At 39.2% G+C, this 26,853-nt stretch overlaps 1 protein-coding gene across 3 annotated transcripts in view; it reads right to left on the reverse strand.

Moving 5' to 3' along the window:
• The window catches only part of TARBP1 (TAR (HIV-1) RNA binding protein 1), a 65,698-nt gene that overhangs the window by 21,770 nt on the left and 17,075 nt on the right, over window positions 1–26,853 (reverse strand). For all 3 annotated transcript variants that reach the window (XR_007471238.1, XM_033431258.2, XM_049696869.1), the window contains exons 9-17: window positions 25,986–26,075; window positions 20,881–21,022; window positions 16,105–16,204; window positions 14,992–15,164; window positions 6,593–6,702; window positions 3,965–4,126; window positions 1,614–1,801; window positions 920–1,181; window positions 624–812 (exon numbers count right to left, since the gene is read on the reverse strand). Coding sequence is in view for 2 of the 3 variants with exons in the window: in XM_033431258.2 (XP_033287149.2) it covers window positions 624–812; window positions 920–1,181; window positions 1,614–1,801; window positions 3,965–4,126; window positions 6,593–6,702; window positions 14,992–15,164; window positions 16,105–16,204; window positions 20,881–21,022; window positions 25,986–26,075 (1,416 nt within the window). In the remaining variant the exon portion in view is untranslated. The remainder of the gene's footprint in view (window positions 1–623; window positions 813–919; window positions 1,182–1,613; window positions 1,802–3,964; window positions 4,127–6,592; window positions 6,703–14,991; window positions 15,165–16,104; window positions 16,205–20,880; window positions 21,023–25,985; window positions 26,076–26,853) is intronic.

The raw sequence follows: 26,853 nt of genomic DNA on the forward strand, positions 1-26,853 counted from the left end.
CCGCCGGGACACCGCTGTCACGCAGGAATGACCAGCGTTACCAGATCATACAATTTTCCAAGAGAAGAGGAAATACAGATTTTCATGCAAGGTTCCCAATCCTTAAAAGCTGGCAACTAATTCAAAAGATTTCAATTTGATTATATGAACCAAATATGTTTGTAAGGCAGATGTGGTTCATGGGCTACCGCTGTGCACCTGCTCCTTTACATCTAGCAGATTTTGTTCTTACTCATGACCCTGAAGAAGGTTCAAAATATTTACTGACTGAATAAATAAATAACAACAAATCTCATATGTAATTACAAATATACCTCTCTTCTTCTTCATGTGCTACAGGTCACACAAATTAGAACGAAAACGAAGAGTTCCCTCTTTTTTCTAAAATCATCAGATTCACAGAAATGAAGTAGAACGGTGCTTGCCAGGGGCTGGAAGGCGGGGTGGGGAAAGGGGAGCTGCTTAATGGGGACAGAGCTTCAGTTCCACAAGATGAAAGAGTTCTGGGGGTCTTTCACAATTATGTAAATATAGTTAAGACTACTGGACAGTACACTTAAAAATGGTTAAGATGCCACATCTTATGCTTCATGTTTTTTAGCCCCAATTTTAGAAAAAGTTACCTCTTTGATTCTGAGATAGGCCTGGCCCTTGGTTTTGGCAGCAATGGTAAGAACTTTGGGATCAAAAACAAGCTGAACAAAAGCTTTTAAGTTAGACCAGAATATCAGCTGAGTGTTGCTTAAAGAAGCTATGGTTTTCCAAGCCATGTCAAAAGACACTATGCAGAGAGATTCAGAGGAGGTCAGAAGCTGGTAGGGGAAAAAAAAAAAAAAAGAAATACGTAATTATCACAATTTCAGAAACTGATGGTCTGTTCTTATGGTTATTCTTTAATTCCGGTCTCACCGTATCTTACCTTGGGAACCAGAATTTTCATGCAGTGGAACACAGGTAAAACTTGATCAGAAGGAAGAATTGTGAGGGCTTCTAGTGCCGACTGCAAAGTCCTCATTGGCATTTGAACAGCAGGTAGAATGGGTTCCAGAATTTCGTCCTCTGAGGCTGGTATAAGGGTGTGATATTTTTTCAACAAGAAAGAGAGGCAGACCCACTGATCGTGAATATATTGTGCAACTATCTTCCCCCATCCTTGGGAAGATGATGACTCTTCAAAAAAACTGAGACAAAAAATAAAGTCACTACCCCATCCTTCTTGGAGTCTGTCTCAATTTCTTTTGCGTGTGGTAGTACACTACCCTTACAAGGGGAGAAATGAAACAGTCATTATTAAATATCCTGTCTACCAATAAACGAGGAAACAACACAAACCTCAATTTCCTAACTACACTGAAAGTAGGTACCTGCACTCACTTTAAATGATTCACTGAAAACTAAATGCAGAAAAGTTAATGGGTTTCCAGTAACAGGGATGAATAATTTGATGATATGTTATCATCCTGAATGAAGCCTCATCTCGAAGCTTCCATGACCCTTTACGTAAGGTTGAGCAGTCACTAATTATCTCAATGACTCAAACAAAAATGGATTTTTAAACACGAGCAAAAAAGATGCCTTTCACGTATATGCTTCTCTCCAAGGGGTGAACACACCTGCTGTCCTCCTCTGCGTGGGGCTTCTGCAGCGTCTGATTGAGCTGGAGAGAGGAGAGGAACCTTTCCGTGGCTCCCGCATCCCGAGAGTCCAGCTGTAGCTCTGGCTTCTGGTCAATGGCCTCACACACCATGGCCAAGGCAGCCATACTGACGACTCTCTGAATCTGTCTACCCAGTGTCGGTTCCTGGGGAGCAAATGGGACAATCTTTTACTGAACATAAGCAAATCCTAACCAATAAGGACCTGAGCTCCCAGTCTATGGGAATCTCACGCCCTCCTTCCCCTCTTTGTGCCTGCTACTGAATATCAGAGGAAATAAAAGGAAATCCAATGTACGTCACTCTTTACCATTTCTGTACAGACTGGTGGCAAACAAAGTGGCAATAAAAATTCAGCGATTCAGACTACGAGACAACTTGGATACAAAGTTCCTATGGGTGAGTCTTATTTCAACTGTTTGGCTAAAGTAGACTTAAAAAAAAAAAAAAAGACTCCTGGCATATATATAAACAACTCCTTCAGTCGGCTGCACGCTGCTTCTGGTGACACAGCACAGCAGTTAAGAGCTGGACTCGAACCACATGGCCTAGGTCTGGACCCTGGCTCTGCACTTACCACCAGCTGACTGTGGACACACCACACCCTGGTTTACTCGTCTGTAAGATGGGGACAGTAACAGAATCTACTTCACAGGATTATTGTGAAGATTAAATAAATCGGTTATTTCACGTAAAGCACTTGGAACTCTACAGGTAGCAGCAGAAAGGAGGAAACCAAGAGAGCCTGGCTTTGTTCTTACAGAGAGGAAGTCAGTAATCTCAACCAAGAAGCCAGGAGTGCAGGTAAGAACCTAGATAGGGAAAATACTTCCCTGAGAGACCAAAGCAGTTCTCCCAAATACCGCCCACCAGTAACATCTCTCCAGAAAGGAACCTTCTACTACTTATTTCATACCTTCCCTCACCACCACCACAGAAAATCAAGTATCTCTGCAGATGAATTTTACTTAGCAACACTGCCAATACAGGAAATAAAATTCAGGGCTACTTTTGAGCCAATACGTTCCCTATTAACCTTAAAGGAATTCAGTGAATTAGTAAAGAGAGTAAGCCAGTCTTTAAAAATCACTGTGGTATGGTTCACAATTCTGGTCTACATTCAAAACTCACAATGTCTTTTTGTAACACTAATACACTAATATGCAGTAGACAGGATGCTGAAATATTCATCAGTTCTCCTTATAATTTTCTTTTAATACAGTTCTCGAAAACTACTTTAAAAATTAGATTATTAAAGCAATCAAGTAGCTATTTTAATTAGCAGCCCAGACTAGACTATGATTCCGCTCAAATTTTTAAAACCCTTACCGTGTGTGTTAAGTGAAAACAGCTAACATTTACTGAGGACTCTCTATGTGCCAGGTACTGTTCTAAAGGTTTACCATGCTTGCTTTAATTCTCACATCAACCTTATAACCCTTATTTCGCAGGTGCAGTAAATGAAGCACAGAGAGGTTAAGTAAGTTCCCCAAGGTCACACAGCCAGTAAAGATAAAGCCAGGATTCAGAACCAGGAAGTCTAACTCCAAAGCCTGTGCTCAAAACCACTATGCCTTATTATATCATGTTTCAGAAATGCCTCTAGGTACTAAAATCTAGTGGAGAAGACATATATACATAAATTATTCCAAAAACAAGTAAGATGGAAAAAAATACAAAAATGGAGGCATAAAGAGCAACAGGTAAATGAAGAAAAGAATGAGACACTGATCAAATTTCATTTAAGAGAAAATGTAACTTGAGCTGGGACGAAAAGGATGCACCAGATACTGACAAGTGTATGTTGAGGGGAGGGCGTTCTCAGTGGAAGGACGAGACACAATGAAAGCCCAGATGAGGCAGGATATGGCATGTGCTGTGATCTGTGAAGCTCCCTATGGTGGCCTAGCGTGACTGCAGCATAGGGGCTCTGTGGAAAGGAAGGGGAGATGCTGTGAACTGGGCTAGAAAATGAGGTAGAAATCCAAGCATGGAGGCTCTGGACACTGGACTGGTGAATTTGGACACATTAAAATGTCCCTTACTGGTACCCAGGCAAAAGACCTAGTGAAAATCCACTATCTGTATCTAAATGATTTTACGATTGCAGTCACCACACCTTTATTATGTACCTAATATTATGACAGGAGTCCCAATCTTCATCAAATATGATGAACAAAGGATATTGTTTTCAAAATTAAATTTCAGCAGATGCTTTTTATGTATCAAAATATCGTCCAATAGTCAAATACGTACTCTGTGTATGCCTTACTCAACATAATTACAAGCCTTGAAGCAAAGAGGATTACCTGTCCACGATCCATCTCTTGAAGATGCCGAATGGATGCGTTCTTCAAAGGAGAAATAACTCTCCAAATAGGGTTGCCTCTTTTCCATCCAACCTTCAAGTGGAGATTTATAAGTTCAGTTAATACCATCAGGTACAAATGGCAACGTTCCAGATCTGAAACCTAAGAGAAACAATAAAACACTTAACAAGCAAGGTTCATGATTTTCACAAAGCTATGAGAGTTTAGGCAGGAAGTAAATTAGTTTATCTAAAAGTACTGAAAGACGACATTGATGAGAGGAGAAGTCATCTCTTCCAGGAAGCCTTCCATCAACTCCCCAGGCAGAGCTAAGCACGTCCTCCTCTGTGCTTAGACGGTGACTCTGCAATCAGCACGACTTACTCAGCTGGCTCCCCACCTTGATTATGAGACCCTGGAAGGCAGAAACTATGTTCTACCAATTCTTGCATCCCAGGCTAACACATCATAAATAATCACAGTAACAAGTATAGCAACTGCCACTGCCACTTCCTTTGCTTCAGGCAGTTGTAATCCTCCATTCTCACAAGGAATGGTCACTGTCCCACTTTCCGAAGTTCAGAGAGGTTAAACAACTTACCCGGCATATCAGAGCTAGTAAGCTGGATGGGGGGCAGGGAAGGGGACAGAATTAAAGGCAGGGCTTCTCGACTCATAGACACAGGCAGACTGGGTTCGGTCCAGCTCTATCATCACCAGCTGTGACCTACTGCAAGAGACCTAACCTCTTTGGGCCTCAGATTCCTTACCTGTAAAATGGGGAGGATAGTATCTCTCCGTCACAGGGTTTTTGTTGAAAGAATTAAGAGAGAAAGCATTCTGAAGGAACTGGCCCTGAGTGGTAGCCTTGCTTATTATCGCTGTGCCAATTCCTCTATCCTCAGGCTTCCGTGGCACACAGGAAGCACAAAATTCATTCAGTTATCAGTTTTTACCGAGCAACGCTTAGATGCCAGGCGCTTTGCCGAGCTCTAGGATACAACGCAGAGAGAAGGAAACAATGCCAGGGCTTGGTGCCGAGACTGAACACAGGGGGTGAGAGTGAGGGATAAAGCTGCCAGGATTCCCAAGTTTTAGGCTTGAAGAAACCGGCTGGATCATGTACATCCACCGAGAAGGGAACCTGGGGCGGGGGAAGGCAGATAACCTCCTGCAGGAACGATAAGGAGTTCAGTTTTGAATAGCGTATATGGGGGAAATTCAACCTGAGTTGTCAAACAGCAACTCGCTGAATGGGCGTTCACCTCAGAAGGTCAGTCTGAGGTAGAAAGCAATGTGACGGGCCCTGGCATAACTAAAGCTGGGGATGCCGGTGAGGTCACCTAGACAGGAGAGAACGAGAAAAGGAGGGGCCCGGGCCAACCTGAAAAACTCTGACTTCCAAGGCTACACCGCAGAGAATGGACATTCGTGGGAGTAACGGCCAGAGGGAGGGGAAACAGCAGGAGGATGATGTCATAAACGCCAGCGTCTCAAGGCGGAGGCGTCAACAGTGTCCACTGGGGCTGAGGGGGTCAAGAGAAACGTGGTCTGAAAAGCATCGCCAGGTGCAGGACAAAGGAGCCACTTCTACTCACAGGAGCTGAGGGGTCTGTTTACAGACCAGCTCACAAAGGGAAGGAAACAGGGCACCAGAAGGAACGCGGAATTGAGAGGGTCCTTGTTAGATGAGGGACCCTTACCCCTTCCTTTACCCTGTTGATCAGCCTCTCTCTTTCCTCACGGAAAGAATCCAGGAGGAAAGGAGAGGTGAGAAATACAAGAGAGAGAGAGGCTGACCAACAGGGTAAAGTCGCTGAGCAAATGGGAGGGGATGAGGTCCAGACCACCTTCCTCTCCTGTCAGGGAGGGAAGGCAGGGAGGATGGATTCAGGGGTGGGTGAGGCAGACACCGGGCAGTCTGAAGCGGGGGTGACGCCGGCTGAGGCTGCTGTTTCCTCTGTGAAGTGAGGGGGACGGTTCATCTCTCCCTGATTCATGGCCCCGTGCGGGTAGCTTGAAATCAACCACAGGAACTAATAAACACTACAAATCACGGCTTTTCCCCCAAGAGCCAGTTGTTAAATACTGACCATCACGCTGCTGAGGGGAAGGAAAATGGGGGAAGAGATTTTTATTAAACTCTAATTAGCTACCAAACAAATGTGCTTAATTGGGAATTCTAATACCTAATGTATTAAAGAGTAGATTTTTCAAAATAATTTTAAACTATTATATAATGAGTTTACTTTTAAAAATCTTTCCATCTGAAGGATAAAATCACATTAACCTTTCCCTTTTTTTTTTTTTTTTTGCGGTACGCGGGCCTCTCACTGCCCAGCCTCTCCCGTTGCGGAGCACAGGCTCCGGACGCGCAGGGCCCAGCCGCTCCGCGGCATGTGGGATCCCCCCGGACCAGGGCACGAGCCCGCGTCCCCTGCATCAGCAGGCTGACTCTCAACCACTGCGCCACCAGGGAAGCCCTAAAACTTATATCTTTTTCTGCTCCCAAAGGCCACTTTTTGAGAAACTATCACGTTAATTTTCAACTTAATACAGTGCCTGCCAGTCAGTAATCACTCAAAATATTGATGAAAAGACTGAAAAGTTACTCCAATACATACATACCCTACTTAGTTCCTTCATAGTAAGTCTTCTGAGAATAAATTCCGAAACACTCTCTGTGGTAGACATGACAAAGTTCTGAAGGAGAGTAAACACCTCGTCTGTATGCGCAACTAAAATGAGAGAAATAAGTTTATTTGGTACAAAGTACACCCGACGGTCTAGTAAAAGCCCACCTATGTTAAGCATATACATGAATCACTTACCAAAAATGAATTCTAACGATAGAATAGTCATTGATACCATGGGGATCTCTATAATTAATCTTAAAAATCGTTTAGGCGTTTTAGTTCTGGATAAGATGCAACAAAGACACACTGCCCTCTCTCACTGAATTCAGCTATAAAACCTGGACGGAATATTCAAAACAGCTATTTGAAGACTCTGAAAGGCACAAAGCAGCAGATGGATTCAGAAAGCAGTAACCCTGAACAGCGGTGAGTTTGCGCCTGTCCTCCTACAGACTGGACCCAGGTGGCGGAGCAGTCAAGAAAGCGGGCAGCAGACTGGGCGCCCACCTTCTGGTCAGGGAATGAAAAAGGAGAATCTCAGAGAACCGGACGGTGAGCACTTAGGAGAGTCCAGAGAGGGAGGCGCTCAGGAAAATGGCCCCAGCAAGTGGCTTATGAAGTGCTGGGCTCACCCCTGAACTGCTAGGCCTGGATGTGATACTATTCAGCACGTCAAAGACTTTCAGAACGGAGCTAACAGACAACTGGACAGGTCCCAGCCTGACCATCAGATGGAACACATGGGGCACAGGTCAAGATAGCATTGCAAAGGACATGAAAACAAAACTGTGGAACCAGCACCCACAAAAGCCGGAACATCAGGAACTGAGGCCTAAACCAAGCCAGGCTGACTGTCTGCTACACAAAAATATCAACACTGTCTCAGGATCTGACCAAGATCCAGGGTCTCACAACACAATATTCAAAATATCTAGGATACAATCGAAAATAACTGGGTATATGAAGCGTGAGCTATTCCCTATCTCACATGGGAAAAGAATCTACGAATGAAAACACCAAGATGATGGTGATTTAAGAATAACCTGACCAAGACTTTAAAGCAGCTATTAAAAAATGCTTCAACAGTCAATCAACACACACTCTTGAAACAAATGGAAAACCAGAAAGTCTCAAGAAAGCAAGAGAAGATATACACAAAAACCAAACAGAGATTTTTATCACTGAACGTACAATAACTGAAAATTTAAAAACTCAACTGGATGGGTTTAATAGAAAGGAGAGGCAAGAGAAAAGAATCAGTGGGCTTGAAAACAAATCAATAAAATATGCAATCAGACACGGTATAGCCAAACTGCTGACAACCGAAAATGAAGAAACAATCTTGAAAGCACAGAGAAACGACTTATTACCTGGGGGAAAAACAATGTGAAGGACTACAGAGTTCTACTGAGAAACCATGGAGGCCAGAAGCAAATGGAACACTTTTAAATTGCTGAAAGAAAAGACCCATCAAACCAGAATTTTATATCCAACAAAAATATTACTCAGAAGGCAAAATCAAGACATTCTCAGAGGAAGGGAAACCATGAGAATTCATTGCCAAGAAACTTGCTACAAAAGCAATATTAAAAGACATTTTTCGAACAAACGGTATACAACGCCACACGAAAACATGGAACGGCAGGGATGAAAGAGCAAAAGAAACTGTGAATATCTTAGTAAATACAACAGACTCTTCTCTTGAGTCTTTAAAATGTGTTTGATGGTTGACAGCAAAAAAACACAACATTGTCCAGTAGGATTTTCAACAAGAGTAAATGTAAGATATCTGTAATAAATGGGGGAGAGGAGGTTAAGGGACCTATAAGGTAGTAACATTTCTATGTTAATTTTAAGTGGTAAAATATTAATTCTAAGCTGACTGTAAAAAGTATGTACATTATAATCCCTAGAGTAAGAGATTAGTCCATAATCATAGTTGGGTTCAACCATCCTAAAATCAGCAAGAATACAAAACTGAAAAACACCATGAAGCTCTTGAATACAACTGACATTTATAGAACACTCCCCCCAACGACAGCAGAACACATACTCTTTTCAAGTGTACGTGGAATAGTCACCAAAATAAACCATACCTAGATCATTAAATAAACCTTAACAATTTTTTAAAAGTTGAAATTGTACAAAGTATGCTCTTTTGACTAGAACAGAATTAAATTAAAAAGCAATAACAGAGGGCTTCCCTGGTGGCGCAGTGGTTGAGAGTCCACCTGCCGATGCAGGGGACGCGGGTTCGTGCCCCGGTCTGGGAAGATCCCACATGCTGTGGAGCGGCTGGGCCCGTGAGCCATGGTCGCTGAGCCTGCGCTCCGCAACGGGAGAGGCCACAACAGTGAGAGGCCCGCGTACCGCCAAAAAAAAAAGAAAAAGCAATAACAGAAAGACAACAGAAAAATCTCTAAATACATTTGCAAATAATTCATGGGTAAAAGAGAAAAGTCTCCAAAAAAATATATTCTTAACTGAAAATACAATATACCAAAATTTGTGGGATGCAGTTACAACAAAACTTAAGAAAATCTAAATGTCATTTTAAAAAAGAAGACAGATCTAAAATCAATGATCTAAGCTTCCACCTAAATGTCAATAAAAAGGCAAAATAAACCAAAAGTAAGCACAAAGACGTAAACATAAAAACCCAGAAATCAATGAAATTGAAAAGAGAAAAATCAACAGAGAAAATTCAATGAAACCAAAAGTTCGTTCCTTGAAAAGGTCGATAAAATTGATAAACCACTAGCCAGTCTTAGAGAGACAGAGAGAGAGCACTGCCACTATCAGGGGTTAGAAAGGAATTATATCAGACCCCAGATCCTGCAGGCATTTAAAGCATAAGGGAGCACTACACACAACTCTACAAATACAACTGGCCTCATTCACAAATGACACCGCTGTCTACCAAAAAATCCCAAGGACCTGTTAAAAAAACTGCTACAACTAATAAGTGCTTCAGCAAGGTTACAGGATACAAGGTCAACACACAAAAATCAATCACATTTCTGTATACTAGCAATGCACAATTGAAAACCAAAACATTTTAAAATATATCATTTACAATAATCTTCCTCCAAAAGATATAAATCTAACAAAACCTGCACAGGATCTATATGCTGAGAGCTAAAAAACTCTGATGAAAGAAATAAAAGACAGCCTAAATAAATCAAGAGACGTACCATATTCATGAATTAAAAGCCTCAATATAATAAAGAAAGCAATCCTAAAAAAATTGATCTGCAGATTTAATGCAATTCCAACCAATTCCAGCAGGTTTTTGGTAAATGCAAACAAGCTGATTATAAAGTTTATATTGAAAGGCAAAGGAGCTAGAATAGCTAGAAATATTTTTGACAAAGAAGAATAAATTTGAAAGAATCACAATACCTATTTAGAGACTTACTGTAAATCTACAGTAACCAAAACAGTACAGTATTGGCAAAGGGATAAAAATACAGATCAAAAGAATCCAGAAACAGATCCACATAAATATGGTCAATAAATTATGGAGCTATAAATCACATATCTTACAATTCACCCATTAAAAGTGTATAATTTAATCCTCTAGTACAGACACTCCCATTTACCACTGCAACAAAAAGAAAATACCTAGGAATAAACCTTTCTAAGGAGACAAAAGATCTGTATGCAGAAAACTATAAGACACTGATGAAAAAAATTAAAGATGACACAAACAGATGGAGAGATATACCATGTTCTTGGATTGGAAGAATCAACATAGTGAAAATGACTATACCATCCAAAGCAATCTACAGATTCAACGCAATCCGTATCAAAACACCAATGGAATTTTTCACAGAACTCGAACAAAAAAACTGCACAATTTGTATGGAAATACAAAAGACCCTGAATAGCCAAAGCAATCTTGAGAAAGAAAAACGGAGCTGGAGGAATCAGGATCCCAGACTTCAGACTATACTACAAAGCTACAGTAATCAAGACAGTATGGTACTGGCACAAAAAACAGAAATATAGATCAATGGAACAGGATAGAAAGCCCAGAGATACACCCATGCACATATGGTCACCTTATCTTTGATAAAGGAGGCAAGAGTATACAATGGAGAAAAGACAGCCTCTTCCAGCTGGGAAAACTGGACAGCTACATGTAAAAGAATGAAATTAGAACACTTCCTAACACCATACACAAAAATAAACTCAAAATGGATTAAAGACCTAAATGTAAGGCCAGACACTATAAAACTCTTAGAGGAAAACATAGGCAGAACGCTCTATGACATAAATCACAGCAAGACCCTTTTTGACCCACCTCCTACAGAAATGGAAATAAAAACAAAAATAAACAAATGGGACCTAAGGAAACTTAAAAGCTTTTGCACAGCAAAGGAAACCATAAACAAGACCAAAAGACAACCCTCAGAATGGGAGAAAATATTTTCAAATGAAGCAACTGACAAAGGATTAATCTCCAAAATATACAAGCAACTCATGCAGTTCAATATCAAAAAAACAACAACCTAATCCAAAAATGAGAAGAACTAAATAGACATTTCTCCAAAGAAGATATACAGATTGCCAACAAACACATGAAAAGATGCTCAACATCACTAATCATTAGAGAAATGCAAATCAAAACTACAATGAGGTATCACCTCACACCGGTCAGAATGGCCATCATCAAAAAATCTACAAACAATAAATGCTGGAGAGGGTATGGAGAAAAGGGAACCCTCTGCACTGTCGGTGGGAATGTAAATTGATACAGCCACTATGGAGAACAGTATGCAGGTTCCTTAAAAATTAAAAATAGAACTACCATATGACCCAGCAATCCCACTACTGGGCATATATCCTGAGAAAACCATAATTCAAAAAGAGTCATGTACTACAATGTTCACTGCAGCACTATTTACAATAGCCAGGACATGGAAGTGTCCATTGACAGATGAATGGCTAAAGAAGATGTGGCCCATATATACGATGGAATATTACTCAGCCATGAAAAGAAATGAAATTGAGTTATTTGTAGTGAGGTGGATGGACCTAGAGTCTGTCATAGAGAGTGAAGTAAGTCAGAAAGAGAAAACCAAATACTGTATGCTAACACATATATATGGAATCTAAAAGAAAAAAAGGTCCTGATGAACCTAGGGGCAGGACAGGAATAAACATGGAGACGTAGAGAATGGACTTGAGGACATGGGGAGGGGGAAGGGTAAGCCGGGACAAAGTGAGAGAGTAACATTGACATATATACACTACCAAATGTAAAACAGATAGCTAGTGGGAAGCAGCCGCATAGCACAGGGAGATCTGCTCACTGCTTTGCTACCACCTAGGGGGTGGGATAGGGAGGGTGGGAGGGAGACGCAAGAGGGAGGGAATATGGGGATATACATACAGCTGATTCACTCTGTTATACAGCAGAAACTAACACAACACCGTAAAGCAATTATAGTCCAGTAAAGATGTTAAAGAAAAAAAATGGTTAAAGTGTAAGTTTTGTTATGTATATTTTACCACAATTTTTAAAAAATAAAAGCTACCTCAGGAAGAAAAGTTCAAAGAGACACAAAACATCAAGGCCAGAAAACAAAAGCAACTCAGGAAAAAAGTGACAGCAACAAGGATTACAAGTGGATATTGTATGTGGATATATCCACATATATTGGGTTGGCCAAAAGTTCATTTGGGTTTTTCCATAAGATGGTATGGCAAAAACGGAACGAAATTTTTGGCCAACCCAATACATTATATGTAGATATTGTGACACATTCAGCAAGTAGTTAGGACAGAAGAAGTGTGATTAGGCCAGTTACTTTCACCCATATAATCCAAGGCAACAAAGGGAGAGTTATAGCGTAACTGTAAGTACGTTTCCTCAAATATTAAAATAAACACTGTACAGTTATTCTGAATTTAAAAAAAATAACCACTGGAACATCATTTATTTAGAGCTTTAAGCTGACAGAAGCAGCAGAGACCATTTAACCAAAGTTATGAATTAGGCTTTAGTTTATTTTGAACATTTTAGGACATCTTTGGGGGAGTTTTAAGTAAAATGGGTTTTCCCACATAAGCCATTATTGCTCATAAGTAGGTGAAAATGTATTTGCATTTCCCAGGAGTATGTTTTAATTTTACACATCTTCCCTTCTGTAGCAGACCCAGGCTTAGCCAAGTACCCTTGTATATACTATATAAATAGCTGTAAATACAGTGTAAATAGTTGCTGGAGCACAGCAAATTCAAGTTTTGCTTTTTGGAACTTTCTGGAATCTTTCCCCTGAATATTTTCAGCCCATGGTTGGTTGAATTCATAAATACAGACGGCTGACTATACCTAGTTATTTCTGACTTTACCATTATGTGTTCATTGACCCTTGTACTAGTAGTTAATCCTAGATTATTTACTCATTTATAAAATGGAAAAACTCTTTTCCTCTTCCCCCATCAAAGAAATCCCTTCAGGATTTAGATCTATTTAAAGTTAGTTAAATAGATCTAAATTAGCAGATGTAAGCTATTATATATAGAATGGATAAACAACAAGGTCCTACTGTATAGCACAGAGAACTATATTCAATATCCTATGATAAACCATAATGGAAAAGAATATTAACAACAGGTAAATAAATATATGTATAACTGAATCACTTTACTGTACAGCAGAAATTAACACAACAGTGTGAACAGCTATACTTCAATTAAAAAAGCATTAAGTTAATTAAGCTTATTATGGTTTACCAATTATCTGGAAGTCAATTACTATCAAAATTACACACTGATTTCTTTGGCTCTTACTTGTAGTATAATGAGAGATGCAGGAGCATCAATGGGAACTTACATTCTGCAGATGAGAACATAAAACGTGTACACAACTGCTTGGAAAAACAATTTTCCATTATCTTAAAAGCTGAATATGTACATACTCTAAGAACCGGTCACTTTGGCCCCAGGGGCACGCATGTGCCCTGGAGAGACACAGGCCTAGAAGAGACACGTAGACAAGTGTTCAAGGCAGCACTGTACACAATAGTAGCAGACGAAATGCAATCCAGTGTCCAGCAATAGAAGAACGCATAACTGTGGTGTCATCACACAACGGAAGGTAACACAACGGGGAAAATGCGGAAGTGTGAGAAAGGACATGCACGGATGACTCTTAGAAACCTGCTAAGTGAGGAAGTTACAGAAGGCTTCTTACAGTAAAGTAACATTTCTATAAAGCTCAAAAGCAGGAAAATGAGACAATATATTGCTGAGGAGCATCGATGTATGTGGTAAAACCATTTTTTAAGTGCATGGAAGTGATACAGATAAAAGTCAAAATAAGAAGGCAAAAGGCAAGGATTGAGGAGTCATAGGTAAACTCCTTCTTAGCAACAAATGCCGTGGTGGTGCGTTCGTGGGTGTTTATTCAATTATTTTGCATCATAATTACATATAACCATCACACGTTCTTGTGTGTATCAAATATCACATTTTTCCAAAAGGTACCCGTAACCCAGTCCTGCACTTGAAGGCACTGAGTCTAGTGCTTTCAACAGTCAAGACATGTCAAATGAACCCAAATTTATGCCCTTAAAGGAGTTAAAAGTCTTATAAAAAGTTACTGTTACGTGTACAGCATTCGGTTCTGCTACCATTACCAAAAATACCAGAACTTGGAAACAAGCTTTACTATTTCACAAGCCTATATTAAAACCTACACTTTCATATTTTCCTCAGGTTTAACCTAATACCAATGCTTCTCTAGAATACTCTTTTCTAAATAGAAAATTTCTAAAGTTCCAAATGAAACTGGTCAGAAAGATTGGGAATCAAGGCTTACCCATCGATATTCTCATATCTGATGTCCATGGGTTTTCAACTACTGTTTTATATAAATCTTAGTTTAAGGAACGAAGAAAGTGCTCAATGCTTCCATCTACCACCACTGTACTTCCTGGATGAAGTATTTTCTACTTAGAGGTGCTGAGGGATGAACATATTTAGAAACAAATCATTATAAAATTATTGCTATTCTCATGCTTTACTTTCTGCAACATCCAGCAGCACAGTGGCAATTAGAAATGGATCTTGGCTTAAAACGTATGAACTAGGGATCATTTTCAGTAGTCTGGAAATCAATGAGAGCCCATTGGAGAAAAAAAAAAAAGCAAAAGCAAATGAAATCACATTCTAAAATCAACAGCGAGCAACAAATGTAAACATGAAAACGTCAGCTCGGTGAGGGCAGTCTGCTACTTTGCCTCTGCATCCCCAGCACCAGCAGGAGCTACTCAGTAAATATCTGTTGAATGCACGAAGTTAAAAGGTCAGGAATTTCCTCTCATTCTGAGTACCAACGATATATCCAGCAAAACACCAACAGAAACCAATGATCCTCACCATCTTGGGTACCGGAACCTTTCAACAAGCAAGTGTGCAGTAACTTCAACAGCAACTGCAGGCATCTGTCAGTTTTCAGCAAGGGCATGTAGGCATTTGTACCAAACTTCACAAGGGCATCCAGGAGAGGATCTAAGAATATCCTTAATACATTCTGTGTCCTCCGCTTTTCACTAGACATTAAAAGACACGCCCAAATCAAGCATTTCAAAAGCATAAAGAAACTGTTTTCCATCTACAGTCGTGGAACTGGTTAGCTAATGATTCCATTGGACAGAATTACTATTAGGGATGATCCAAACACCTAGAACCTATTAGGATGGACCTTTCTGTGTGTGCTTTTTCAGTGAGTTCAGCGATTCACTGGAGAAGAAAGCACAGGGAGCAACACAACTCGGTGCTCGACTCGGGGCACAGTATGAATGAAATCCTATATCCAATTTACTGGCAAATTAAAATGCTGAGACCTCGCTTCCATATTTCAAAAAAACCAAAAAACAAAACAAATCCATGCCAGCCAAGGAAATGAGACATGTTAACGAAAATATATATAAAGCACTAAAGATTTGTGAAAAACCGTTATCACTAACTTTAGTACTAAAACTTTCTCTAGAAAAGAGATTTGACGTTAATCAATAATCAAATTAATTGTATTATCATGCAAATACGTACACTACCTAATGAAGCTGCTTACTGCAACAATTATAATCTGGTGACACGTTTCTCACGTTTCTCAAAATACAAATGAGATTGTTTTATCTTTATTACCTTTTAAAAAAATAACACATTTTACAAAAGGGTAAAATCCAGTAAATGTCTTTACCTAATCTTATGCTAGGACCTTACAACCCATTCTTCTCATATTCTTATACAAGACCTGTGATTCGTGTATACAGTTTTTTTTTTTTTTGACCTTCTCTAGTTTAAACCTCTAATCCTATGAACTTATTGTTAATTTTAAACATTTTTAAAGTATACTGCCAATGTTCTAGTTCCTTCCTTGAATACACTGTGATCAATTCCATACCCATCATTGAAAAGTCTGAATATGTACCATAAATCTGATTAGCCTTTTTTAAAGAAAGTTTTCTTTTCAAGTTTAGAAACACTTACCTATACTGACTCTTCATTCCTTCCACATCTATGGCCAGCAAGACCATCACAGCAACAAGCTTGGCTTCAAGCCAATCAGGCATACAGCAGTCTTCTCCTCCTTAAATAACAATAGTTAAGGTTTGCAAAGCATTATCAAAATCCTTCCAGGATGATGTTTCAAAAATAACACAGCTAAATGATTATGTTTTATCCATATTAGAGAAACACAGCTGAGAAGAAATATAGCAGAACACCCCACAGCATGGCTCATTGTTACATACTTAACTGTGAACACAAAATCATCTCTGCATGCCGACTACATGCCATGCACTGGCCTCAGTGCTGCAGACACAATGGTTCCTGTCCTCACGATACTTACAGTGCAGGAGAAAAGAGCATTCATCAAAGAATATGCAGAGAAATGTAAAATGACAACTGTAGTGAGTGCTCTAAATGGTGCAAGTAGAGTGTATACTGGGAAGTAAGACAAAGTCACTCTGAAGCAATGACAGTTGAGCTGGGTATAAAAAGCTGGGAAAGAATGAGGTAGGTGAAGGGAGACATGACCTTTCCAGGCAGAAGGAAGTACATGTCAAGGGCCTCCAGCAGGGGAGAGCACACCATATTCCAGGAAAGGGCTGAGGTAAACAATAGGAAGGAGCACCAAAGATGAGGTTACAGGACCAGGCGGGAGAGACCAGGGACTTCGTAGGCATGTAACGGGTTTCTGTCTTCATCCCAAAGGCAAGAGGAAGACACTAAAGGTCAAAGTGAATGTGTATAAAGAAGTGGAGGAGACATTTGTTAGATCAAAGTTTGTATTTTAAAAAGATTTCTCTAGGTACAATGTGGAAAAGAGATTTTAGAGGAAGCAAGAGTAGGTGCAAGGTGACCAGTTAAGAGGCAATTCTGGCATCTCAGTTGAGAGGTGAGAGTTCCCTGAAATGGAACCAGAAAGGGGATGGACTGGATACAGACACAAAGGCTTTGCTTCTTAGAACTGTGTTCAAACCCCAGTCCTACTGTTTGTTAGCTGTGGGAGTCTGGGACAGACGAATGTTCTCTCCGAAAGCTTAGGTCATCTTCTATGAAATCAAATTAAATAACCTATGACTTTCCTTGGGTTTATTATAAAAATTAAATAATATATGCAGAGTTCCTAGAACAACTTTTGGAAGACAGAACTTGGTTAAGTGATAAAATTATTTTCCTATCACTGAAAGCCAGTTAAAGTAAAATAAATCATAGATAGAACATTTCATTTTCATTCTATTGTAAGATAATACTCTTCATCTCAACTCCCAAGAAAAATTAGTTAAGGGATCTAGTTTTCCAGCCCAGCGGTTCAGATACTTAAAACATATTTTTAAATATTCTAATAAATTTGGGGAGTAATTTAAAATATTTTGATACAAATTAGAATAGTACAGAAGACAGACAATACTAAAAACATACTTGTATGGAGGGCAACTTAGTTTAAAAATGCAACAAAAGGATAAACTTTATTCTTTAAAATGTTATAAATATCATTTAGTTATCAGTAAGAAATCTGTATTTTTTAGAAAATCTAAAAGTTGGTGCTCTCCAAAATAGGTTAAGTTTATAGGTGTTTATAAAAGTGAATTATTGAAACTTGTTCTCTGAAACATTTTTACTCACATTAGCTTCATATCCCACATTTACATATAAAAACTCATTAATGAAGACTAAAATGAAATCAAATACCAATTCAGTATTCAGTTGCCTATAATTTCTAGCAATCACATAATCAGATACTTTTTGACCTTGTAGGAGGCAGGGGTCAGGTAGGGGTGCTATTTGAGAATGAAATGTTTCCAATCACAATGCCACTTTTTGAAGTCCTAAACAATTTTTCACTTTGGATACTGAAAGGGAAGGTTATAAATCAGAAGTTTAGTGGATTTTTAATGATTTCTGATTTCAAGGAGAGCCACAGGACCAGGCTGGTAACATTAGAGTGCCTGACCCAGTGGAGGACACTCCTGCAGAGATTTCTGCCAAGTCCTCTACCACCACACTAGGGAAATCCAGGCTACGGAACAGTGGGTCGCAAACCTCAGCATGTATTAGAGGTCCCCCAGAGGGTGAGCCCTACACTCAGAGTTTCTGATTCAGCAGGTGTGGGATAGAGTTTGAGAATTCACATTTCTAAAATGTTTCCAGGTGATGCTGCCTGTCTGGAAATCCTTCTCGGAGAACGACTGGCAGAGAATCCTTTATACACTCTCCCCCCTTTATCTCTCTGAGGCTAGAAAAGTGAAAGTAAGCAACAATGGTCTTAAAGAAACAAAAGGTCACTGGCTATCTTCAATCACCTTAATTTACCCCTAAATTATCACTCAAATCTTGCTACTACGAATTCTAAAAACTGAGTGTAATTCTAGAAAATGCAAAGTAATCTATAGCGTCAGAAAGCATACCAGGGTTGGTCTGGGGATGGAGAGGGACAGGTAGAAGTGGGAGACAGGGATTATAATACAAAGAGGTGTGAAAACACTTCGGGGGTGGGGGGTGATGGATGTGTTCATTATCTTGTTATCCTGATGGTTTCGTGAGCATACACAGAGGTCAAACCCATTACACTGCATAGTTTAAATATGTGCAATTTAATGTATGCCAATCATACCTCAATAAAGCTGTTTCTAAAATTTGTTACACAGCTGCAGTATACTACTTTGGGATTATTACATATCTTCAGCTTGGTTACATTTTAAGTAGGCACATCATTTAACTACAAAATCTTTACTCAAAATATCCTTTCTGATGGACTCTCTAAGTATAAATTTCTTCAAATATATTTCACTTTTTGGTTGATCTTAACATTTCCAAGTTTTGACAAGCTTTTACTGCTGCTTCCAAACTATATCTCACTTTCTCTATTTCAGAAAGCCTTCTCTGAAAGCTCTCCAACATTTCTGCTTGTTGATGATGCTGGTTTTGTGTGGTTTTAGTTGTTGTTGCTTTGTTTTGCTATATATCACATATATGGTATGGTACATATATATCTACCTAACATGTATCCATCCTTATCTCTTAACCATTCCTACCTGGGGTCCATGCTATAGACAGAAACAGATGGATGCCTACCTACTTTCAGTTCCCTGGATGCAAGTTCATCCAAGCCTTGCAGGATACGCCTTCTCCCTTTCCACCTTAATTTCTATTCACTCGTTAGCTGTCACCTCATCTGGTGACCTCTCCTGACCCCCACAGGTCTACCTGTTCTGGATCAGTATTGCTCACCCGGGTTCCCCATCCCAGTGCTTATGGCTTTCAGGGCATTGCGCTAAGATTATCTGCTTACTTATCAACTCCCTTGCTAGACCATGCTCTCTCTGAGGGTGGGAGACATACCTTTTATCTCTGTAACTCCAGTGTCTGGCACTTAGAACTAACATTTGATATATGGTTGCTGAATAATTAGTGTAAAATCTATCTGTACTGACCATGTCAAACCCAAAGAAAAAAGCTACTTCAGGTGTAGAATCTGATTAAAAACATTTGAGCTAATGAGTCTTTATATAAAAACAAATTTGAATGTTATATGTATTTTATGCTCAAAAACTCATTAAATAATGTTTGCTTTGGAATTTATTACCTTGTTCTGAAAACTGGCCAGTAATTGATAACTAAACTAAAATTTTATAAAGGCACTTAGCCAAGGGCATTAAGAGTCAAAAATATCACACACACACACACACACACACACACACACACACACACCCCTCCTTTGCACTTGAGATCAATTTTTTAAAAACTTAAAATAGCATATTATATAAATAGTATATTTTAAGTTCTAGAAATGTTAAGGAAGAAACTCTAAAAATCTTATTTTATCCAATTTTGAATTATTTAATCAGACTTTATGCTGTTATGCACTGAATTATAAGACAAGTTCTATAGATACTTCAGGGAGTTGAATCTATGTTTACTCTAGTAGGGACTAAAATTTATTTACTTTTTTAGGCCTTAGAAAAGGATCTCACAAGTAACAGTACAGAAAATTTACTAGACAACAGAGAGAATAAAACATAAAAGAGAAATGTTCTAAGAAGAACAAACAGATAAACTCATGTATTTTGGAAAGATAATTATCTAATCATTTAAGACCTATTCCATGATCAGATTAGAGAAATCGGGAGATGAAAATGACTTGGTCTGAGACAAAGCTAGGAAATTTAAGACACGTTAAATTCAAAGGTGCAATTTACCCCAATTATCACTAATGACTTTTAATGATGAGGAAGCATCAGAAAGCAGTCTTAACACATTTCCCTAAAGAGGAAGCAAAATTGATCTTTGCTAAGTATCTGGCAAAAAGAAGAAACTAACAAACATAATTTTTCTCTAAAATTACTTTTCATAATCAGTTCACACTAAATGTAATGCTTTGAAAACAAACAAAAGATGAACAGATTTATCTACAAATATTTCCACTACCGAGGCTTCAAAAACACATCTGCAGATCGAGCCAACAAAGATTCAGTACTTGTAGAATAAATTAATAAATGTATTTGTGTCCGAGTCCTACCCAGGCAACTTCTTAAAACATTTAAAATGTTTAAAATCTCAAGTTCTAGAACAAATAAAGTACAAGTTACGGAACAGTATTTTTACATTCTGTTTATTCACATTATTTGGCTGAAATACAAGCCTGGCATCCATAAATTGGCATATATTTGGTTAAGCCTGAATCTCGATCTGAAAAACTACTAAAAAGCTCTTTGAAAATGTTTTGGATATATCAGTCCATAAAAATGATTTCAGACTTACCTTCCCAGGCAGGTGACTTAATATACTCTTGGACTAGGTTCTTTACATAAGCATTTAAAGAGGATGTCTCGTGAAGTCCAATGGAGCTACAAGTTAAGGGTCGCCTAAAACAGCTTTCATTAACACGCAGCCAATCACAGAGCTAGAAAAGAAAAGTTATTACTTATTTTAAAAGCTTAACTGAACAAAGGGTTTCTAACTTCCCTAAGCCAATTTTCTTTCCTCCACAATAAACTGAATTTAAATGACTGAACACAACAAAGTAACAGAACATTTATTGTCATGATTGAGTTCCGCAGATAGCTCAGACAGAAAAGTGTTCGTATGTATGCGTGTATATACACATACGTGTGTGTGTGTGTGTGTGTTTTCTAACCTCTTCAAAGAACTTATAAACTTCATTAACAGGCAAGAATTTTTAAAGCACCTAATATAAAATGCACATTTTGATAAGGTGTTCTAAGGAACATCTCTACGAAAAATAACTCATTATGCAAAACAAATTAGTCTTAAATTAAAATTTATTCCAGCTTCATATACTAAAACAAGGATTTATTTATGAGGGAACATAGAATTTGAGATATAAGTTATAATGAAAGTTCCTACCCTTCTTGCAAGTTTATTTTCTATGATATGTGCATTTTAAAATACAGTTGATGCAAATGTAAGGCCAGGACTTCCCTGGTGGTGCAGGGGTTAAGAATCCACCTGCCAATGCAGGGGACACGGGTTCAATCCCTGGTCTGGGAAGATCCCACATGCTGCAGAGCAACTAAGCCTGTGTGCCACAACTACTGATCCTGCACTCTGCAGCCTGCAAACCACAACCAGTGAAGCCCGGGCACCTAGAGCCCATGATCTGCAACAAGAGAAGCCACCACAATGAGAAGCCCACGCACCACAACAAAGAGGAGCTCCCTCTTGACGCAACTAGAGAAAGCCCACGAGCAGCAACAAAGATCCAACACAACCAAAAACAAACAAACAAAAAGTTAGGTTTAAAAAAAAACCCCCCACACACAAATGTAAGGCCAGACACTTTAAAACTCTTAGAGGAAAACACAGGCAGAACACTCTATGACATACATCGCAGCAAGATCCTTTTTGACCCACCTCCTACAGAAATGGAAATAAAAACAAAAATAAACAAATGGGACCAAATGAAACTTAAAAGCTTTTGCACAGCAAAGGAAACCATAAACAAGATGAAAAGGCAACTCAGAATAGAAAATATTTGCAAACAAATCAACGGATAAAGGATTAATCTCCAAATTATACAAGCAGCTCATGCAGCTCAATATCAGAAAAACAAACAACCCAATCCAAAAATGGGCAGAAGACCTTAACAGACATTTCTCCAAAGAAGATATACAGACTGCCAACAAACACATGAAAGGATGCTCAACATCACTAATCATTAGAGAAATGCAAATCAAAACTACAATGAGGTATCACCTCACACCCGTGAGAATGGCCATCATCAAAAAATCTACAAACAATAAATGCTGGAGAGGGTGTGGAGAAAAGGGATCACTCTTGCACTGCTGGTGGGAATGTAAATTGATACAGCCACTATGGAGAACAGTGTGCAGCTTCCTTAAAAATAGAACTACCATATGACCCAGCAATCCCACTACTGGCATATACCCTGAGAAAACCATAATTCAAAGAGTCATGTACCACCATGTTCATTGCAGCACTATATACAATAGCCAGGACATGGAAGCAACCTAAGTGTCCATCGAGAGATGAATGGATAAAGAAGATGTGGCACATATATACAATGGAATATTACTCAGCCATAAAAAGAAACGAAATTGAGTTATTTGTAGTGAGGTGGATGGACCCAGGGTCCGTCACAGAGAGTGAAGGAAGTCAGAAAGAGAAAAACAAATACCGTATGCTAACACATATATATGGAATCTAAAAAAAATGGTTCTGATGAACCTAGGGGCAGGACAGGAATAAAGATGCAGATGTAGAGAATGGACTTGAGGACACGGGGAGGGGGAAGGGTAAGCTGGGACGAAGTGAGAGAGTAGCATTGACATATATACACCACCAAATGTAAAATAGATAGCTAGTGGGAAGCAGCCGCATAGCACAGGGAGATCTGCTCAGTGCCTTGTGACCACCTAGAGGGGTGGGATAGGGAGGGTGGGAAGGAGATGCAAGAAGGAGGGTATATACGTATGCATACAGCTGATTCACTTTGTTATACAGCAGAAACTAACACAACATTGTAATGCAATTATACTCCGATAAAGATGTTAAAAAAAAAATACAGTTGATCCTTAACGACACGGGTTTACACTGTGCAGGTCCACTTACATGTGGATTTTTTCAGTAGTAAATACTATGATACTTCATGATCCATGGTTGTACGCGTCCTCAGACGAAGGGCAGTTTCTTAAGAAACCAAACATACTCTTGCCATAAAATCCAGCAACTGTGTTCCTCGGTATTTACTCTAATCAGCTGAAAAGTTATGTCCACACACAAACCTGTGATGTAAATGTTTATACCAACTTTACTCATAACTGCCAGGACTGAAAAGCAAACAAGATGTCCTTCAGTTGGTGAATGGATAAACAACGGCACACCCAGACAAAGGAATATTATTCAGTGCTAAAAAGAAACGTGCTACCAAGCCATGAAAAGACATGGAGGAACCTCAAAGGCATATTATAGCTTATTGAAAGAAGACAATCTGAAAAGGCTTCGCAACGTATGATTCCAACTGCAGGACGTTCTGGAAACTATGAAGGCAGTGAAATACCTGGGGCTGCCAGGGGTTTGGGGGAGCAAGAGAAGACAGGAATTACTGGGTGAATTGGGGATTTTTCCAGCCTGGAAACTATTCTGTGTGATACTGCAACGGTGGATACATGCCAAAGCCCACAGAATGTACGGCACAAAGAGTGAACCCTAATGTAAATTATGAACAGTAGTTAATAATAATGTATCAGTATTGGCTCATCAATTGTAACAATGTACCATGTTTAATGCAAGATGCTAATAATAACAGCCACAGGTGTTGGATGCAGAGGGTACCCAGCGGGTATATGGGAACTCTCTGTACTTTCTGTTCATTTTTTTTCTGTAAACTTAAACCAAGCAGCTATCTGATCAAACCAAGGGGAAAAGACAATAGTAGCCGTAGATATTTACGCTTAGCATGGGCCAAGCACAGTCTGAAACATGTTTACATGCATTTTTTCATTTAAACCTCACAGCTCACACCAGATATCAAAATAAGTTCCAGGTGGATTAACCACCATTTACAAACTATACATATCGATCCAATGAATAGACCTGATTTGGGTACTTGAATAAAACTGACTATTTGAACAAACAAAATGCAAAAAACAAACAGAAAAACACATTTATTGAACATCTGGATAAATTAAACACCGAATATTTGAATCAAGAAATTAATAACATTTTTAGGTGTGATAAGGGCGTATTTCTTAGCAGTATCTTCATCTTTTAGTAGTACATATTTCTAGATGAAATAAGATCTGAAGCAAAAGTCCAACAAAAGGAACTGATTAAATAAATTCTAAAACATTTAATCAACCGAATTTTTAAATATCCCATATTGGGGAACTATTTAGCCAACATGCTATATAATATTCAAATGTAGGTAAAGATGAAAAATAAAATTCAAAACAGTATAATCTTAATTTGTTTAGAAATATCATATGTATTAATATATCATTTAAAATATACATATACACACATATATATATATATAGTGAGAAAGCAAGAGTGAGAATAAATATATCTGAAAAATTAAGAGTTAAACCAAAAAATATGGATTTGATGGTTGGCATTACAGGTGATTTTTACTTGCTTTCCACGGTTCTGTATTTTTCAGATTCCACATAATTAGATGTATTCCACATAAACAGATGTATTAGGCCAAGAAAATAAAACAAAACTCGAATTTTCAAAGGCTCGAATTAGCCCCTTCCTCATTCCCTCTGCCATTACCTTACTCTATGCCCTCATTATTTTAACATAATCCAAGCTGATTTCTCTTGTTTCTCTCCAGGCGTACCTAGCTGGAATTTCTTTCTAAAGGAAATAATCACATCTCTAGCCTCAGTGATCTCTTAGGCACTGGAGAAATACAAAATTTTAAACAAAAAAAGGTTCCTGTCCTCAAAAAATATATAACCTACGGGCTTCCCTGGTGGCGCAGTGGTTGAGAGTCCACCTGCCGATGCAGGGGACGCGGGTTCGTGCCCCGGTCCGGGAAGATCCCACGTGCCGCGGAGCGGCTGGGCCCGTGAGCCATGGCAGCTGAGCCTGCGCGTCCAGAGCCTGTGCTCCGCAACGGGAGAGGCCACAACAGTGAGAGGCCCGCGTACCGCAAAAAAACAAAATAAAAATAAAAAAATATATATATATAAACTAGAGAGGACACAGATTAGGATTCTGGGTAAGAGCTAACAGCAGTATGGATTGAGTCCCATAGTTTAAAATAAAAAGGAGGAGGACACGGACGACTGAAGAACCCGCAGAGAAGGGCAGCCCATGAGACCACAGCAGGACCTCAGGGCGCTGCACACGGGGTGAGCAGAGAGTGCTCAGTGAGAAAGCAGTCATCGCAGGGGAAGGTCTCCACGAGCAGCGGCTGAAGAAGAAGGCAAGACACTTATGGTTTCACGGTGAACGAGATGCAAAAAGTCAGGAAGAATTATGGATTACCTACACGCCAGGCTGGGGAGCCTGAGTAGATGAAAGTGACAAGAACCGACAGAAGACGACAAAGAGGAGGTTTGTGTTACTGGCTTTGAGTCTAACGTCATCATCACTCCCAGGACATCTCATCCGGAATCGGGATCTGCCCACTAACACTGCCCCCCCAAACTGGTCCTTCTCTATTCCAGATACTTCCTGCCCCCGTTTCTCCACAGGAACCTCAGCAGCGTTACTGGTTACATCCACTCAAAGCAAATAAACAAGTTTTAAAAACCCCTGGTGACAGATAGCAAAGCAATCATATTTTACATAAAAGGCTAGTAACGAATTCAATTAGGTAACAATTTTGCACAAAGTTTTCAAAGACCTTATCGTTAAATTATTTTCAGGCTCACCTCTGTCCACAATGAAGTTCCTCGTCCGAAGGACTCCTCTTGTCTCAGTGACATGACAAGAGATGAGACATCAGAGAGGGACACTTTCTCCTGCGGGGGGGGGGCAGGGCAGTTTTAAAAAATTACTCATTTAAAAATGTTTGAATCAAACATCACTGAATCAAAATCACTGCAAAAGCAGTCTAGCAGACCACTTACGGTAGAATACTATTAGGTAAATCGAAAGCTACTTTTTAAAAAGAAAACATTATTCAACTTTTAACAGGAAGACACTGACTACAAACATGCAATTATATGCAATTATCTACGACCATTATAGAAAATGAAAGATCACTTCACAAATCTAGTTTCCTTAAAATTGAGGTTGCTATCTTAGAGGTAACACAGTCACAGATCTAAAGGCAAAAACAGAAACAGCCTATAAGAAATTCCTTATTACTTAAAAGTGAATCTGACTTTTCAACGCTGCAAAAACGACCCCGCCTTAAGAAAACCACCCGGGTCTTTTCATTCCCTGAAGGTTGCGCATCTTCAATTAAGATAGCTTGCTCTAAGCCGGGGGTCAGCAAAATCACTCACAGCCTGTTTTGTAATTAAAGTTTTACTGGAACACAGCCATGCCCATTTATTTATAAATGGTCTATGGCTGCTCTTGAGTAGTTGTGACAGAGACCGTATGACTCAAAAAGCCTAAAATATATACTAATCCAGCCCTTCACAAAAATGTTTGCTGACCCCTGTTCTCAGCAGTAGTGTTACTGGAGCTCTGTGAAAAACAGAGAATAAAGGTTTTCCTTGAATGTCAATTTCCTGGAAGACGTGCATAAAAAATACAGAGGAAACCAGGTGAAAGCTTCCAAGAGTCCTC

Source organism: Orcinus orca, chromosome 14 (genome assembly GCF_937001465.1).
Source record: "Orcinus orca chromosome 14, mOrcOrc1.1, whole genome shotgun sequence".
Lineage (NCBI taxonomy): Eukaryota > Metazoa > Chordata > Mammalia > Artiodactyla > Delphinidae > Orcinus > Orcinus orca.